The 17,164-nt window shown below is 37.6% G+C and overlaps 4 protein-coding genes across 5 annotated transcripts; 2 read left to right on the forward strand and 2 right to left on the reverse strand.

Annotated features, from left to right (window-relative positions):
* Positions 1-25: 25 nt before the first annotated feature.
* Positions 26-1,593, reverse strand: AT5G63830 (HIT-type Zinc finger family protein). Its single transcript, NM_125778.4, has one exon. It carries the CDS (start codon positions 1,498-1,500, stop codon positions 280-282), a length of 1,221 nt encoding a protein of 406 aa, NP_201188.4. The 5' UTR covers positions 1,501-1,593; the 3' UTR covers positions 26-279.
* Positions 1,594-1,601: 8 nt separating this feature from the next.
* Positions 1,602-5,894, forward strand: RSW3 (Glycosyl hydrolases family 31 protein). Of its 2 annotated transcripts, none has more exons than NM_001345613.1 (6): positions 1,602-3,319; positions 3,741-4,014; positions 4,100-4,235; positions 4,559-4,769; positions 4,901-5,107; positions 5,249-5,894. In NM_001345613.1, the coding sequence occupies exons 1-6, from the start codon at positions 1,670-1,672 to the stop codon at positions 5,615-5,617; spliced, it is 2,847 nt and encodes a 948-aa protein (NP_001330435.1). In that variant the 5' UTR covers positions 1,602-1,669; the 3' UTR covers positions 5,618-5,894. The 2 variants fall into 2 exon arrangements, with proteins under 2 accessions (NP_001330435.1, NP_201189.1); NM_125779.3 differs by having other exon boundaries at positions 1,676-3,319.
* Positions 5,895-7,631: 1,737 nt separating this feature from the next.
* On the forward strand, positions 7,632-10,351 carry AAP4 (amino acid permease 4). Its single transcript, NM_125780.3, has 7 exons — positions 7,632-8,049; positions 8,189-8,249; positions 8,338-8,571; positions 8,696-8,789; positions 8,885-9,099; positions 9,178-9,317; positions 9,413-10,351. The coding sequence occupies exons 2-7, from the start codon at positions 8,189-8,191 to the stop codon at positions 10,067-10,069; spliced, it is 1,401 nt and encodes a 466-aa protein (NP_201190.1). The 5' UTR covers positions 7,632-8,049; the 3' UTR covers positions 10,070-10,351.
* Positions 10,352-11,110: 759 nt separating this feature from the next.
* UVR8 (Regulator of chromosome condensation (RCC1) family protein) lies at positions 11,111-16,194 on the reverse strand. Its single transcript, NM_125781.4, has 13 exons — positions 16,111-16,194; positions 15,189-15,679; positions 14,815-15,001; positions 14,477-14,623; positions 14,183-14,264; positions 13,636-13,791; positions 13,055-13,228; positions 12,778-12,849; positions 12,466-12,537; positions 12,214-12,332; positions 11,945-12,030; positions 11,801-11,853; positions 11,111-11,596 (listed from the first exon to the last, which is right to left on the reverse strand). The coding sequence occupies exons 2-13, from the start codon at positions 15,280-15,282 to the stop codon at positions 11,516-11,518; spliced, it is 1,323 nt and encodes a 440-aa protein (NP_201191.1). The 5' UTR covers positions 15,283-15,679; positions 16,111-16,194; the 3' UTR covers positions 11,111-11,515.
* Between the last annotated feature and the right edge of the window lie 970 nt (positions 16,195-17,164).

Here is a 17,164-nt window from a genome sequence, read left to right on the forward strand (position 1 = left end):
TCACTGGATGTGGAGAGCCATCTCTGAGATGGTAAACTAGAAAGCCATTAGAGTTCTCAGATTTTTCATTGTTTTTTTGGCTAAGGTATCGTCAAGTTCCAGGTACGATCATGAAGATTTGGGATTCATATGCTACCAAGGGAAACCAAGCAAGATATATATATATATATATCGTTTGCCTAGTTAACACACCTTACATTTTTTAATTAGGAACACCACAAGATATTCATTTGTTAACATACCTTACATCATCAAGCTATGTAACTACGACATCAGAACTCATTCTATCTCCTCAATCACCACGCCACCACCTTTTCGAAATTGATCTTTCTTCTTCATTTCTGGAAACCCTCTGTAATCGTTGAGCTCAACCACCGAGTTCTTCTCTGCCCTTACAGATGGTTCCAGAGCTTCCCATACTTCAGAATTCTGCTCATTGACCCAACACATCATGTAGAACACTTTCCTCTCTGCAAGCTTTAGTTTCTTCTTCAGATCACGCCCTGATGATGATTTTACTTCCTTTATTGCACCAAGAATCAACCTTTGGAGATCACCGAGCAGACATACCATAGCTCCAGAGCCAAGAGAAAGAAAACAAATCACATCATCCACCAGATTCAATCCGAACTTCAGACCACCACCAAGGTTTTTATAAGCTGAAGAGCATGTCTGTTCCAAGCAAAAGGACAACACTTCCTTTATGGTCTCTGGTTGTCCATTGTGACCCAAAACTGATGAAACAGTCAACACCATTGTTGCTGCACCAAGCGAATCAGATTGCCACTCTCCATTATAGATACGGAGCGTAAAGCAATAACTATATGCAATGTCAATCAAATGGATTGGTAAGAGAGGAGATGGATTCGTGGAGGTAAGCTTGCTTAGTGAGATCAAAGGTGTATCAGGCCCTCGTGGGATTTCACTCACAACTGTGGTCTCTTCTTCGTCTTCAACGCATTGAACAAGTTGTGTACCTCCGAGTCCAAGATTGATCGTTCGAGCTGAAGCAAGTAACCACCAAGGATCCCATGGTTGGATCATTTTGCTTAATTCTCCAGAAGCTAAGGCTCTTTGGAATCCTTTTCTCTCTTCTAAGCTCAAATCATCAAGACTCACTTCATCTCCGTTCATTATCTTCTGAATAATCTCCTCCGGTAAGCTCAAACCTTCATCATCCGTGATGCTATCAATTCCCCCATCATCTTCCTCTTCTTCTTCGTGAAACCTTTTCAAAATTTCGAGCATCTTCCTTTTCGTTTGATCATCAGATCGAACTTGCTTCAATTCATCGTTTACATTATCTCTCATGAATGATTCAGTACATTGGACACTGTGAGATTTGTAACAAGGAAGGGAACAGTACCGGAAGTTGCAGCGAGGACAAGTGTACTGCGAGAACTGCTTATTACATACATGGCAGATAATCCGCGTAGAAGAAGGGTTTAACGGAGACGAATTTGAACTCTCCGACGAAATAATCGTCTTCTCCGGCATCATCTTCAGAAAGCTATTCCAAATTAGGGTTTTGACTTTTGATTGAAGAAGACAGGTCTAGAAACTTACATACACCAATTTTAAAATCGAGTTTGGGCCGAATTATGGACCGTACTTTGGGCTATGGGCCTTCATTTTAATAAACAGGTCGGATATATCCACCGGACCCGGAATGATCGTCTTCCTCAGTGTTGTATTTTGGCTTTCCTCATTGCTTCCTCAATCTAAGGATTTCCATGAACAAGGAACTAAAATGAGATCTCTTCTCTTTGTACTATCACTCATTTGCTTTTGCTCTCAAACAGCACTTTCATGGAAGAAGGAAGAGTTTCGCAGCTGTGACCAAACTCCATTTTGTAAACGCGCTCGATCTCGTACTCCCGGCGCGTGTTCTCTAATTGTCGGCGATGTTTCCATCACTGATGGAGATCTCGTAGCGAAGCTTCTACCGAAAGCGCCTAATCAAGGCGATGGGGATCAGATCAAGCCGTTGATTCTTTCTCTCTCAGTTTACAAGGATGGGATCGTGCGGCTTAAAATCGATGAGGACCATTCGTTGAACCCGCCGAAGAAGAGGTTCCAAGTTCCTGATGTGGTAGTGTCTGAGTTTGAGGAGAAGAAGATCTGGCTGCAGAAAGTAGCGACGGAGACGATCTCTGGAGACACTAGTCCGTCTTCAGTAGTTTATGTATCCGATGGTTACGAGGCGGTGGTGCGACACGATCCGTTTGAGGTGTATGTGCGTGAGAAATCAGGTGATCGCCGTCGCGTTGTGTCATTGAATTCTCATGGATTATTTGATTTTGAGCAGTTGGGGAGGAAAACTGAAGGAGATAACTGGGAAGAGAAATTTAGGACTCATACAGATTCTAGACCATCTGGTCCTCAATCTATTAGTTTCGATGTTTCGTTTTATGATTCCAGTTTCGTTTATGGAATTCCTGAACACGCCACTAGCTTCGCGTTGAAGCCTACCAAGGGTCCTGGAGTTGAGGAATCTGAACCCTACAGGCTTTTTAATCTAGATGTGTTTGAATACGATCATGAATCACCGTTTGGGCTTTACGGGTCGATTCCGTTCATGGTTTCGCATGGGAAGTCTGGTAAAACTTCAGGATTTTTCTGGTTGAATGCTGCGGAAATGCAGATTGATGTGTTGGCTAATGGTTGGGATGCAGAGAGTGGTATTTCTTTGCCTTCTAGTCACAGTAGGATCGACACATTCTGGATGAGCGAGGCAGGGATTGTGGATACATTCTTTTTCGTTGGGCCTGAGCCAAAGGATGTTGTAAAGCAGTATGCAAGTGTGACAGGTACTTCAGCCATGCCTCAGTTGTTTGCCACTGGTTATCATCAATGTAGGTGGAACTACAAAGATGAGGAGGATGTGGCACAGGTGGACTCGAAATTCGATGAACACGATATTCCTTATGATGTTCTCTGGCTTGACATTGAGCATACAGATGGGAAGAGATACTTTACATGGGATAGTGTGTTGTTTCCTCATCCAGAGGAGATGCAAAAGAAATTGGCTGCAAAGGGTAGGAAGATGGTGACCATTGTGGATCCTCATATCAAGAGGGATGACTCATACTTCTTACACAAAGAGGCTACTCAGATGGGATACTATGTTAAGGATTCATCTGGAAAAGACTTTGATGGTTGGTGCTGGCCTGGTTCATCATCTTACATTGATATGTTGAGCCCAGAGATTAGAAAATGGTGGGGTGGGAGGTTCTCGTATAAGAACTATGTTGGTTCAACTCCATCATTGTACACCTGGAATGACATGAATGAGCCTTCTGTATTCAATGGTCCCGAGGTATAACTTTCTGTCTGAATGGTCTTTTTTTCTTGTTCCGTTATTGTTTTTCTGTAATCTGTATAGCTCATTTCTCATATTCATTTTGGGATTGCAGTTGAATATAGCAATCCATTGTTTTTCTATTGCACAATTATGGATATGTTTGAACTCTGATAGATTATACATCCCTTATCTTGCATACTATGACACCTTTTATTAATTATTGCACTACTAAAGCAAGTATTTTAAGATCCATTTTATGTTTATGTGGTTTTACATTGGATATTTGTTTCTGTGACTTCTTTAAGAGTGGAGTGTAAGCTATGGTTGCATATCTCCACCTCTGATTTGCTTATATCGTAGAAAGTTTATCATATATGTAAAGGTCTATTACTGAGATGAAGACTGGCACTTTTTTCTTTCTTTTTTGTTGGAGTAGGTTACTATGCCAAGAGATGCATTACATGTTGGGGGTGTTGAACACAGAGAAGTTCATAACGCATATGGATATTACTTCCACATGGCGACTTCCGATGGACTTGTTATGCGTGAAGAAGGAAAGGATAGGCCTTTTGTATTGTCAAGAGCAATCTTTCCCGGCACTCAAAGATACGGAGCAATTTGGACTGGAGATAACACAGCCGAATGGGAACACCTTAGAGTCTCCATTCCAATGATATTGACACTTGGTCTTACTGGAATTACATTCTCTGGTACAAACAAATTTAGCTGTTCAAATTCTGCTGGCGTTTTTTTTTTCTTTCTCAAATTTAATGGAAGTTTTCTTTTCTTTTGCAGGAGCTGATATTGGTGGGTTTTTTGGAAATCCTGAACCAGAACTTCTAGTTAGGTGGTACCAAGTGGGTGCTTACTATCCATTTTTCAGGGGTCATGCTCATCACGATACCAAAAGACGAGAGCCTTGGTTGTTTGGGTAAGATGTGATTTAGTACTTAATTTTTTCTTGTCAAGAGGTATTATTTTAGTATGCGGTCCAGGTCTAGTCTATGGATATTTGCTTGATGGATGATCAAGCAGATTGAAATGTAGTGATACTGGTTATTGAGAAAAGAATACAATTGCGGAAACTAAAACCTGGTGTTGCACTCTAGTCAGTTGATTGTCTAAATAGTTAGGCCATTAGTTTCATCAAGTAGGCATTGCAACGGTTGTCCAGAAGTCTCTCTGCCTTTGTTTTGCTGGCTCATAAATGTTGCACTTTCTCATTCGAATCAAATCAATGTTCTCTTGTTTCAGTGAACGGAACACAGAACTCATGAGAGATGCCATACACACTCGTTACACACTGCTCCCATACTTCTACACGTTGTTCAGAGAAGCAAACGTTACGGGTGTTCCTGTTGTACGCCCATTATGGATGGAATTCCCGCAAGATGAAGCTACTTTTAGCAACGATGAAGCCTTCATGGTCGGTAGTGGTCTACTGGTTCAAGGAGTTTACACCAAGGTACTTGAGCGCTAAGTACAACTTCCTACTTATTTATATTTTGGCCTTTGTATCTCTTTACTTAATCATATACTCCAGATAAATGATCAAACCCTGCCACATACCCTCTTCTCGTCTTTCTGCAAAATTAGGGAACAACGCAAGCTTCCGTGTATTTGCCTGGCAAAGAATCATGGTATGACTTGAGAAACGGTAAGACTTACGTTGGAGGCAAGACTCACAAGATGGATGCTCCAGAGGAGAGTATTCCTGCGTTTCAAAAGGCAGGAACCATCATCCCAAGGAAGGACCGGTTTAGGCGAAGTTCCTCTCAAATGGACAATGATCCTTATACTTTGGTACGTACAACACTTGCATCACACTGTTTTATCATCTGCTATCAGCACCATGAACAAAGTAAAACCGGTTGGTAAAAAGATTATCTCTGAAAGTGAAATCCCAATGATAAACTATGTGATCTAACATCTAAAACCCTTCAGGTGGTAGCTTTGAACAGTTCTCAAGAAGCAGAAGGTGAACTCTACATCGATGACGGCAAAAGCTTTGAATTCAGACGAGGCTCTTACATCCATCGTCGCTTCGTCTTCTCAAAGGGTGTTCTTACATCAACGAACTTAGCTCCTCCAGAAGCTCGTCTCTCTTCCCAATGCTTGATCGACAGAATTATCCTCTTGGGACACAGCTCAGGTCCAAAATCTGCGTTGGTGGAACCGTTGAATCAAAAGGCAGAGATTGAGATGGGACCTCTGCGAATGGGTGGGCTTGTAGCTTCCTCGGGTACAAAGGTGTTGACTATCCGCAAACCGGGTGTTCGAGTGGACCAAGACTGGACCGTAAAGATTCTGTGATTGAACGGTTTGAACCAGTTTCACTCATGGCCGTTAGAGTGGCCGAAATCTGCTTTTCCGGCGACGGAATATCACACTTTTTAATATATGTTTGGAGATTTAGACTTAAATAGTTGTAAGAGCTAACAGTTTGAAAGTCACTTTGCATTGTTGTTTATCTTCATATAAATGAGTTTAGATTTTGATAATTTCAGAATTCGTGGAATCATAATTAACAATTTTGATAGGGAAAAATAATTTGTTTTTTTTAGTCAGAGGGTCAAATAATCTTACCTTCCATCGTTGCCTAATTATTGTCAAATCCTTTTACTTTTTACCTAATCAACCCATGAAAAATCTTGAATTACACGTTTTAAGAGTCATGAAGAAAAATCAATCTGATTCTGTTGGCTAGATTTGTTTTTTTTATACTGCTTAGTGTTTACTGTTATAGAAAGGGTTCTAAGTATGCAAAGTTTGCCCTAATTAGATAATGTTAGATCCGTGTAGGTGAAACAAGAAGCCAAAATTCTGTGTAAAAAGAGTCACGTAACTACCTAACTCTTGTAGGTCTAAAGACCATCTTCACTTTAAATTAGAACCTCATGTTTCCCAAACAATATATTCCGTTCATGAATCTCGTTTCGAATTAAAACTAAAATATTACACATTTTAGAATGTAAGAAAAACACACTCAAAATTAAGAATCTTGGAATTGAAAACGAGATTTTGAATGTGTTCAAAGATACTCTTTAGAAATTATAATGGTAGATAATAGCACTTGCATGACAAATTCGATTCTCTCTTCTCATCATGCATTTTTGCTTTACATTTTGTTCCTTTAAACCAAGAATATTTTGACTCACCTAAAAGATAAACCAAACATATCTGAAATCTACAATTGACAATTAACTTCTCTTTTTCTTTTCTCTTATTCTTACTGAAATAAAAATAGTATGCAACTGGTCTTTATAAATTTCAGTTTTATATATTTAAAAAAAATCTTCTATACCAAGTTTACCAACTCATGGTAGTCCAATGATTAAAAAATAAATCATTATGGGGTTAGGACTTAGGAGATCGAATTCGAATCATTTCAAATTTTCAATGCGATTTCAATCATTGTTTTTCACTGTTAACACTTTGAAATATCTAAGTGTATCTAAAAATTTCAAGCCTTAGAGATTAATTTGGACTTCGATCCGGAATTCTGCGACGACTATCAAACAAATTTTGTTTTAACCGAAATATAGATTATTTGCATCTCTGATTATCAAACCATTCATTCTTTTTATTATTATTCAGTTTACTATAAAGTATATGTCCCTCCCTTTATGAACCGTATCAAATACTATACATAGTATGCATGTTCGAAGAAATTTCCAACATACTAATTTGAAATCAACGAACATATCAAATTATAATGCGTTGATGCAGAATATATGCTTTCTATATATATAACTTAAATACAAAAACCTAAATTTTCCATATGCCTTCGTAATTTAGTATATAAATATTCATTCATTCTTAATACAGCCTAGGACTCGGTAGCATTTTGAAGTAGGAACGAATTTTGTTAATTAAGATACATGAGTGATTAGATCGAATCCAAAAGGTATGGAGGCGTAGAACAAGAATTTGGTTCTCTTTCATTTTACGTATCTTTCACTAAAGAATAGAGAGAAAACAAAACCATGCAAAAACCTCTCAAAAATTATATATTGAACGCTTAGACAAAGAGCCAAATTTATTCGCTTTTTGATGTTTACATCAGTATTTGTTTCTAGCTAGTTCATATTATTTAAACTCCATAATCATTTGAAAGACATAAAATACAGATGTTTAAGATCTGTGGATGTTTATATAGGATCTTCGAATTCGGATAATGAAATCATTTATACACTATTAAGTATTAACTTTGTAGAGGACTTAAGTATTCGAAATCTTGATTCAGGTTGTCAATCAAGAACCGTAATGTTTGATCTATAGAGCCATGGGATTAATGGATGCTAAAAGAATAAAACACTCGAGAAGAAGAGTACACGTAAAATCACTCACACACAAAGAATGAGAGATGGGAGAAGAATACTACAAAGTGTTTGTTTTTTTTAAATCGGCTCATATATAAATTTGGGCGATACTCTACTACCCACATTATTCTTTTAAACAATGATATAAATGTGTATGGCCTATGTAGCCGAACTTTTTACATATCTGACCTGTATATATATAATAATTATTTATCAAAGAAATTAGAGAAAGATTCTTCCACTTTTGATGGCTTATAAAAGATGATGACCCAAAACACTCAAAATGCAGCAGCAACTGCTCTCTCACCACCCATCTCCTCATTTCTCTTTTGCATTTCTTTCTTTTTTTCTGCATTGCATTCTTTTGAGGGGTTTAATTTTCTGCATAGCTTTGTCTAATCTCTTAGAGCTCAATAAGAGAAGGTACTATAACTGATCTCTCCCTCTTTCAAGTTTTTTTTTTGTTTGGTTTATAGAAAACTATAACCGCCATTATCCGTTAGTTTTAACCGTTTTTTGAAACTAGTGAATCCTCATAACTTTGGTTTCTCACTAAAAACAGATGGATGTTCCACGGCCAGCTTTCAAATGTTTTGATGACGATGGCCGGCTTAAACGTTCAGGTAAAAAATTTAAATCCCCTTGTTGGTTACTTGACAGTTTACACCTTTGAAATGAATGATCCAAAGAGAAAAACTGCGATTGTTTCAGGGACGGTTTGGACCGCGAGTGCGCATATCATAACCGCCGTGATTGGATCTGGTGTTCTATCGCTTGCGTGGGCTATAGGTCAACTCGGTTGGATCGCAGGTCCTACAGTGATGTTGTTGTTCTCTTTTGTCACTTACTACTCTTCCACGCTTCTTAGCGACTGCTACAGAACCGGAGATCCTGTCTCTGGGAAGAGAAACTATACTTACATGGACGCTGTCCGATCAATCCTAGGTATCAACTATCGTCTCTCTGTTTTCCTCCGCATATGCTTTGATTGCTCTGTTTTTGGGTTGTTTCTCTCTGTTTTGTTCTGTTTTACTCTGTTTTGTGTTCTGAAATGCTCTGTTTCTGGCAGGTGGCTTTAGGTTCAAGATTTGTGGGCTGATTCAGTATTTGAATCTGTTTGGTATCACGGTCGGGTACACAATCGCAGCATCTATAAGTATGATGTGAGTCTTTCTTTCTCACAAACTAGTTTATTTTGGAACACCATATAATGAGATAAAAGGCCTTAAAAATTTGGTTGTATCGGATCGAGTTTCAGGGCGATCAAGAGGTCCAACTGTTTCCACGAGAGCGGAGGGAAAAACCCGTGTCACATGTCGAGCAATCCATACATGATCATGTTTGGTGTGACCGAGATCTTGCTCTCTCAGATCAAAGATTTTGACCAGATTTGGTGGCTCTCCATTGTCGCTGCTATCATGTCCTTCACATACTCTGCAATCGGTTTAGCTCTCGGAATCATTCAAGTCGCGGGTAAAAGAAAATTACTTTGTAAGACTCTTCGCAGTAATCAACAAAGCAGAGGGTTTAACTAACTCTAATGTGTTTCAGCAAATGGAGTTGTCAAGGGAAGTCTCACCGGAATTAGCATCGGCGCAGTGACTCAGACCCAAAAAATATGGAGAACCTTTCAAGCACTTGGAGACATTGCCTTTGCTTATTCATACTCTGTTGTTCTTATTGAAATTCAGGTAAGATAAAGAACCTAACCAATATGGAATCTGTTTTCTATACGAGTTTACAAAATCTCTGACCTTTTTTTGGGGTGCATGTGGGTTTTCATTAGGACACTGTAAGATCTCCACCAGCAGAATCAAAAACGATGAAGATCGCCACAAGAATCAGCATCGCTGTTACAACGACATTTTACATGCTATGTGGTTGTATGGGCTATGCCGCCTTCGGAGATAAAGCACCGGGAAACCTCTTAACCGGTTTTGGTTTCTACAATCCGTTTTGGCTCCTTGACGTGGCTAACGCTGCCATAGTTATCCACCTTGTAGGAGCTTATCAAGTCTTTGCTCAGCCCATCTTCGCCTTTATTGAGAAACAAGCTGCCGCTAGGTTTCCCGACAGTGACTTGGTGACCAAGGAATACGAAATCCGAATCCCTGGTTTTAGGTCACCGTACAAAGTCAACGTTTTCAGAGCAGTTTACCGAAGCGGGTTTGTGGTTTTGACCACTGTGATATCCATGCTTATGCCGTTTTTCAACGACGTCGTAGGGATTTTAGGTGCGTTAGGGTTTTGGCCTTTGACGGTTTACTTTCCGGTGGAGATGTATATAAGACAGAGGAAGGTTGAGAGATGGAGTATGAAGTGGGTTTGTCTGCAGATGTTGAGCTGTGGTTGTTTGATGATCACGTTGGTCGCCGGAGTTGGCTCCATCGCCGGAGTAATGCTAGACCTTAAGGTTTACAAGCCGTTCAAGACTACTTACTAAACAAACCATGATGATGATGAAGAAGAAGAAGGTGGTGGAGAAAAAAACAAAAGATATAAATTTTAATATATTTCATTTGGGGAAATGTGAATAATGTAAAAGTTCTTCGTTTCGTATAATTTTTATCTTGCGTAATTTATATACATAATGTGTTCTCAATCTATAATTGATGTGGTGTTTATTGAAAGTTTGTTAACCAGATATGGATTTAAAGACAATAAACATACTAATAGATTTATGTAGAAAATGAATTATAGATTAACATAGATTTATGAAAAAAGGTTTTTTAAGAAAAAACAACTTGAACATAAGGTATAGTCCATTGCCGGAGTAATGCCATGAGATAATCGTAATGTATGAATAAGTGTATGTGAATATAAGAAGATTGGCGAAATGATATATGGAGTAATATTTACCCGAAATTAAAAAAGCAAGAAAGTGGTGGGAATGAAAGACTCGTGGATGAAACATCAAGAATCATTAGAAAGTTTGAAAGATGGCGACTTGGAACTGAAAAAGGTAATAACATGGAATCGAATCTAAGTGACATCGATTTGGAATAATTTAAGGGAAAGAAACCCGACACATAAAGAGAAACACTAAAAGAGCAATATGGATGGTTTTGCTTTAAAGAGAATCACCCACATAAGTTTTACCCAATAGAAAATTTTCACTAAACGCCAAATATATTAGGCAGCATAACTAGGTTGGCGGATGATGAAGGATCAATTTTTTTTCTTTTTGACATATCCATCACTTAGTCCATTAGAAATTCTTCGTATTCTAGACTCTTCGTATTGAGACTAGAATATATAGAAATACGAAACATGCATTGTGTGTTGGGCCTAAAGGCTAACCTACCCAAAAGTTGTAAACTAAAATACCCATACTACTCTCGTTCTCATCTGCGCTTCACACTTTGATAAAAAAGGAGAAGTTCAACTTGTTAATCTGTGATCACTGTTCTTCTTAAGTTTTGATCTTGATTGATAAAATTGTTTTTTTTTCCAAAATTCAAATACTCTAAAACTCAGCGGGTCACTATCAATCATATCATATTTGAATTCAAACATAGGCGGTAAAAAAATAAGACAAAAAGAAAATTCTCTTAAAACATAAGTTGTATAATGGTTGAAGGAAAAAACAGAAAACTTTTTAAGAAATGAAAGATATAGAACCAGAAGGTATTATTATGGTGAGGAAAAAAAAAGTACATACCCTAGAGACTAGTAGTAGTAGTACACACAGTTTACAACGCCCATGTAATAAGAGAGCTAGGGGGAGGGAAGCATCACAAGTTACAAACTAACAACAACAACAAAAAGTACAATCCCAAACTAGACAGACGTACTCTTAGTACAAACCTCAACCCAAAAGAGATCACTGAAAAACCTTCGAATCCAACGGAAGAACCGGAAGTAAAAAAAAAACGGAATTGACTCAGGCTCAAATTCGTACACGCTTGACATCAGTTTGTGGAACACTGATATCACCTCCATTACCTTTGCTTGAACCATCCGTTAGGCCCTAACACACAACCAAATTCAAAATCACACACATAGATTTCATCCTTGAAAACAATCCACGATCTTGACAGAGCAAGGTATAATTGTGCAGCAATGATTAATCAGTAAAATCTGGTTCTAAGCCGATATAATTGTGCCATTTGCTTTCATTGTAGTTTACGTATTGGATATAAAGTTTAGTAGAATTAACAAAATTAAGGCTTACCGTTTCATCAGGAACAACTGCATATCTCTCTGCAGGCGACACCCAGCTTTTCCCTGGTAACAAAGCAATGCAAAAGTTGAATCATTTAATCACTTGTTGAGTCGTTTACAGAAATCGTTTTAACTAGTGGTATTGTTTAAATACCTGAAGATGGATCGATATTAGAAGATTCTATATGTTGTCCACTTGCTCCATCGACGCTGAGTGCCTCTATAATCTTGGGAAAGTTCCTATAAACACCAAACCAAATATCCATTTCACATTATCAAGATAGGTAGTGAGTGGGATTGAAAAGCAATGATTTTGGTGGAAACAACGATCTTACTGGCCAATTTTCATATTCTGTTCGTAACACCAAGATATGTTAAGTGGAAAACATTGATTCATGAGCGATTAGATGATCACACTTTTACCTGTCAACCGACTCTCCAATGCCGAGCTGTCCATTTGTACCTCTACCCCAAGCAAACACGTTATTTCTTTCAGTGACAGCCAAGGTATGTCTCCATCCACATGAGACTTGAACTACTTTCTGTGAAATTCCACAATATGTGTGCATTGGAAAAGAAAACAGCGAATTGAGACATGAACTTATTAATATGATTATATAGCCGGTAAAACATTGGGACGAGCTTTCTCGTTAAACTTTTTTAGGGATAACATGCCTGATCATCGGGAAATCGCACTTGCACAGGAGAACACTGATCTAAATTATTGCCGACTCCTACTTGTCCAAACTGCAGGCTAAAAGAGAGACAATTAGAAGTTTGTTTTATTCAAGATGAGTTACTAAAGTTACCCAATATATGCATTGTTGTTTTCTTAAAATAACATCTAAGTGAATGCATATCACTCCTTAACAGCATAAAGCAACTAAATGCAAATATCAGTGAATGTGTAGATGAAAATAGGTGTTCTATACATTTCTACGAAATATAGGCCAGAAAAAAAAAAAAAAAAAGCAAGACATTCTAGACCTTATTCCAACCCCATCCATATAGTTTTCCATCTGAAGTCAATGCCATTGTATGTCTCCAACCTCCCGAAATCTGGAAAAGAAACGAACAGTAAGTCCAAAAGATGTCGAACAGAAGAAGAAAACCAACAGAAGTACATACAATGAAGCCAGTCTTCTTCAGTAGGTAATAGTTGTCAGAAAGTTTTCGAAAAACATATTATTGCTATCCCATATGTTGGATATTTCAGATGTACAAATTTGTATTTCAAGACAGATTTATAAGGCCTAAGTGAAACCTGGGAGATAAAACTGTTGCTCAGTGCTTCCAGTTTGTGAGGAATAAGGTGATCCTCCAAGTCTCCATGTCCTAGCTGTCCATATTTGCTCCATCCATAAGTATACAATGCTCCAGAGTAGGAAACTGATATTGTGTGCCGCCATCCACAAGCAACCATTGACATTTTCTCACCCTAAAATTGTAGTTACAACCAGGAAAACGAGAGTCAAGTGAGTCGAAATGAAAAGAGAATTAAGGAAAAAATTGAGGGACTAAAATGCAGAAATAGAAGTTGGTAAAAAGGTGAGGTTGCGTGATATCAATGTTATATGAACTAAATTTCATTTCATGAACTGTGCAGATTCAGGATACCAAACTTTGATCATTCTAAAAGTTTTATGGTCACTTCCCTGACACCCACCAACTGAAATTAGACTGCATATACGTGTGACTCCATCAATATAGACAGCTAATCCAGAATAGTGCAGTGCATATTGAGCTATTCACGATTTCTTTCACGTATACTGAACTTCAAATGCAAGTTTAAACAAGTAGCAGGTGCTTAAACAAAAATTATAGAACAAGAGTCTTCTAGCTTACACCAGTAGAGGTAACTCTTTCAGGAACTAAGCGGTCAGTCCGGTCACCTAATCCCAAATTTCCGTATCTTCCCCAGCCCCATCCATAGAGGTCACCATCTTCTGTAACTGCAGCAGTGTGTTCTGCACCAGCAGCAACCATTTTGATTCGTATTCCCTGCACCCATTACAAGTTTAAAGTGTTGATGTAACAATGGAGATCAGCGAAACTAACAACATAAACTCAGGGTCTCTAATCACTTAATCTTCTAGTTTACCTAGTCCGATAAATTATCAATAAGATCCTACCTTCTATCTGTGTTTTGCAGATAGTATAACACATAGACATCCAATTTAGTATCTACCACTCCTAAAATTATGTAACTTAAATTATGATTCTGAAGACATCTTCACCAGATGTGGACCCTTAACTAGTAACAGTCATATGTTTAAGAAGATCAAGTTGCAGAAATAGACCCAACATTGACCCAATTCTGAAGCATAGTATTTGGCAAGTTGAGGAAACTACAACGAAAAAAGATGTTAGAAGAATATTTAGTGATACAAACCTCAAAGGCTTGAATCTTCTGAGGCACTAGAGAATCTTCGGTGTCCCCCAGACCAAGTTGACCATTCTGGTTGCGGCCCCAACTGTATAAACAGAAGTCAAAGAGATATGTTGGAAAACAAGACAAGACAGACAAAACGTTTAAAAGGCAATGTACACAATAACCAAGATATATAGAAATGACACAGGACGCAATCGACATTATCAAATTCCGATGAAATTCATCTAATTGAGCTGAGATGTAAACTGTAAATGATTGCACATAAGGAGAAGAACAATAACAAAGAGAAAATACCTCTGGACCTCTCCTTCCATAGTGACAGCCAAACAATGACTATCCCCACAAGCAATCTGCTTGATCCGAATACCGTGCAATGCTTTGATTGGTAGCGGAGTAAACAAGTCGCTTGAGTTACCATGGCCTAATCTCCCAAAATCACCCCTGCAAAGTACACATAAAGGTTAGAGAACACGAGGCTTAAAATATGTGCAAATGAGTGTATAATTAGTTACTGTTTTCTACACAAAAATCTAGAGAGGAACTAGTGGTCATCATCTCATCCCGAATATATCAAACAGACTGAAGAGCAATTGATTCAGCAGCAAAGAAGAAGATAATGATGAGAAACAAACCATCCCCAACTGTAGACTTCCATGCCTGATTGTGAATAAGCAACAGTGTGATCAGCACCACAGGTAACGGAAACAATTTGGTGGCCATCTAAAGCGCTAAGCTGAGTCGGAGAAGGTCGATCCTCTGCATCGCCATGACCTAACTGTCCATCCTCTCCTCGACCCCAAGAACAAACAATGTCACCAGCTACAAAATCAAAACATAAAACTACTCATTAGTAGACGACGAAAGTAAGGGAAACTCGATTAAAGGCCAGATCAAGAGAATTCGCGAAGAGCACAGCCTACTAAAGCAGCGGATTTCACAATTCCGGTGATTATTTGAGTCCGTAATAGAAAAGGAAAAAAAACAGCGAAGAAGAAGAGAGACGTACAGAGAAGAGCGACGGAGTGGCTAGCACCAGCGGAGATGATAAGAACCTTACGAGGAGGAGCCGTAACTTCGTCGGCAGCCATATCCTCCGCCATGGATCACAGTTGCAGTTTTCACAAGATATTTTTTTTGGGGAGAAATGAATTTTGAAAAAAGTAAGAAATTTCTATTTTTTGATAAATTGGGAAATTTTGTAGCTTCTCTTTCACTATCCGTAATCTCTCGAGGGTTGAACAAGGAAAGACAGAGAGAGAAAGCGGTAGATGGTAATAAAGGCGCGATGGAGATTTGCACATGTCATATATCTGCTTTTTGACTTTTTTACTTTTGCTGGTTTTTTTATTTTTTGTTTTAACCGTACAGTAAATCTCTTTTTTGTCGTACAGGCTTTAATTGCAAAAGGGTCCCTCTTCACTTAATAAATCCAAATACGGACCTCACCGGTAAAGTTTTATACTTTCATAATTTCACCATTTCTTTTTTTTTTTGTTTCTTGACCATTTCATTTACCTCTTCACATAAGTAGATTTAAGCCAGTACACATGACATTCTAGATCGTAACTTGTGTTTTATGTGTTCATCATTCACAGGTGTAAGGCGCATAGATCGTAAGAGCCTAATCATATGTTTTTAGTCATGCACACGTGTGAAAGTATACACGTTAGTCAAAAAAAATTCTGAGTTTCATAGTCCAAAGTGACATATCCAATTTGTCTTTTTAGTTATAAATATTCAGTTCAGCTATTTTAGTTTTTCAAAGAGGTCAAATTAAACCTGGATTACAATATGGTGTACAGTTTGTCTTTTTATTATGATTCTGATTATCATATGAAGATACGTCTTGCTACATGTTATTTTATTCAATTATTCAAAATGCATGGTTCTACATATGGAAATATACAGATATACGGTCTACTTACAACTTGATTTTTTTTTTTTTTGTTAAATTACAACTTGAAGATTCTACTATCAACAAAACAAAAACAAAAAAAAATCTTCTATCGATCGAGCGAGATATTCAAATCAAAATACATGGTCAACAGGTCAACTATAGATTCAAAATATATGAATACCTAAATATTCAAATTAAGATATATCAATTCACGATCTAAAACATCCAAATATAGATTTTGCGAAAACGGCCAAAGAAATTATACATAACGGATAAAAATAAATAAAAAATTACATACGGATACTACTTAGTAGTACTTACTAGATTACCTAAAACCCATAATCTTACATATACATATGGATAAAGGTAACATCGATGAATTACTTGTTTCATCCGATCTGGAACGAATATATCACCTCGCTCGACCTAACATTTATGTGAAACTAAAAGGTTGTTTACATTGAGATAAAACCAACATTATATGCTTGTCAGTGAGGGAAGTTGTGACATCTATTATAGTAAGAAAATTAAATGAATGAAGATATTTTTGCATTGCCTGATACATGCATTATATGTATTGTCCAATTTTGGCATTAAAGTCAACGAGACAAAACTCTAGATCAAGATGGTCTCTAATGTTGACATTTGTTGCGACCTCTTTCAAATGGGTTCATCTCATCATTCATCACACAAATTTGTTGCATTATCTTTTATAATCTTGTTAAATAAACATCATTACGAACAATTTGTGGAAAAATGGAAATTATATGAAAGCCATTGGAAGTACTATATACAATTTAATGCACATGACTTCAACAGAAAATACTAGAGAGACAAGATAAGACACCTATAATAATTTAAGCTTGACATGAAGTGCTAAACAATTACTGTTTAGAGACATATATGCACATGAAACTAGGAAAGAAAAAACATTGCGGTGAGTACATGTCAATGATTGTCGATGAACAAATTACAAAACAGTAAAAATCAACACCCACCCACATGGGTTCCGGTATAAGGGTCAAGTTTGGCGATAACACAAATTTTAGGGTTTGCAAAAATGTTGTAACCATAATCGGTGATGA

Source organism: Arabidopsis thaliana, chromosome 5, assembly GCF_000001735.4.
Source record: "Arabidopsis thaliana chromosome 5, partial sequence".
NCBI lineage: Eukaryota > Viridiplantae > Streptophyta > Magnoliopsida > Brassicales > Brassicaceae > Arabidopsis > Arabidopsis thaliana.

Excerpts from the sequence above, each read along its gene's own strand:
- AT5G63830 (NM_125778.4), bottom strand. The coding sequence starts at position 1,500 with ATGATGCCGGAGAAGACGATTATTTCGTCGGAGAGTTCAAATTCGTCT.
- RSW3 (NM_001345613.1), top strand. The coding sequence starts at position 1,670 with ATGATCGTCTTCCTCAGTGTTGTATTTTGGCTTTCCTCATTGCTTCCT. Across the intron at positions 3,320-3,740 it reads CTGTATTCAATGGTCCCGAG|GTTACTATGCCAAGAGATGC; the intron begins GTATAACTTTCT and ends TTGTTGGAGTAG. Across the intron at positions 5,108-5,248 it reads ACAATGATCCTTATACTTTG|GTGGTAGCTTTGAACAGTTC; the intron begins GTACGTACAACA and ends AAAACCCTTCAG.
- AAP4 (NM_125780.3), top strand. The coding sequence starts at position 8,189 with ATGGATGTTCCACGGCCAGCTTTCAAATGTTTTGATGACGATGGCCGG. Across the intron at positions 8,250-8,337 it reads TGGCCGGCTTAAACGTTCAG|GGACGGTTTGGACCGCGAGT; the intron begins GTAAAAAATTTA and ends CGATTGTTTCAG. Across the intron at positions 9,100-9,177 it reads CGGAATCATTCAAGTCGCGG|CAAATGGAGTTGTCAAGGGA; the intron begins GTAAAAGAAAAT and ends AATGTGTTTCAG.
- UVR8 (NM_125781.4), bottom strand. The coding sequence starts at position 15,282 with ATGGCGGAGGATATGGCTGCCGACGAAGTTACGGCTCCTCCTCGTAAG. Across the intron at positions 13,229-13,635 it reads AAAGAGTTACCTCTACTGGT|GGTGAGAAAATGTCAATGGT; the intron begins GTAAGCTAGAAG and ends CTACAATTTTAG. Across the intron at positions 11,597-11,800 it reads CAGTTGTTCCTGATGAAACG|GGCCTAACGGATGGTTCAAG; the intron begins GTAAGCCTTAAT and ends GTTGTGTGTTAG.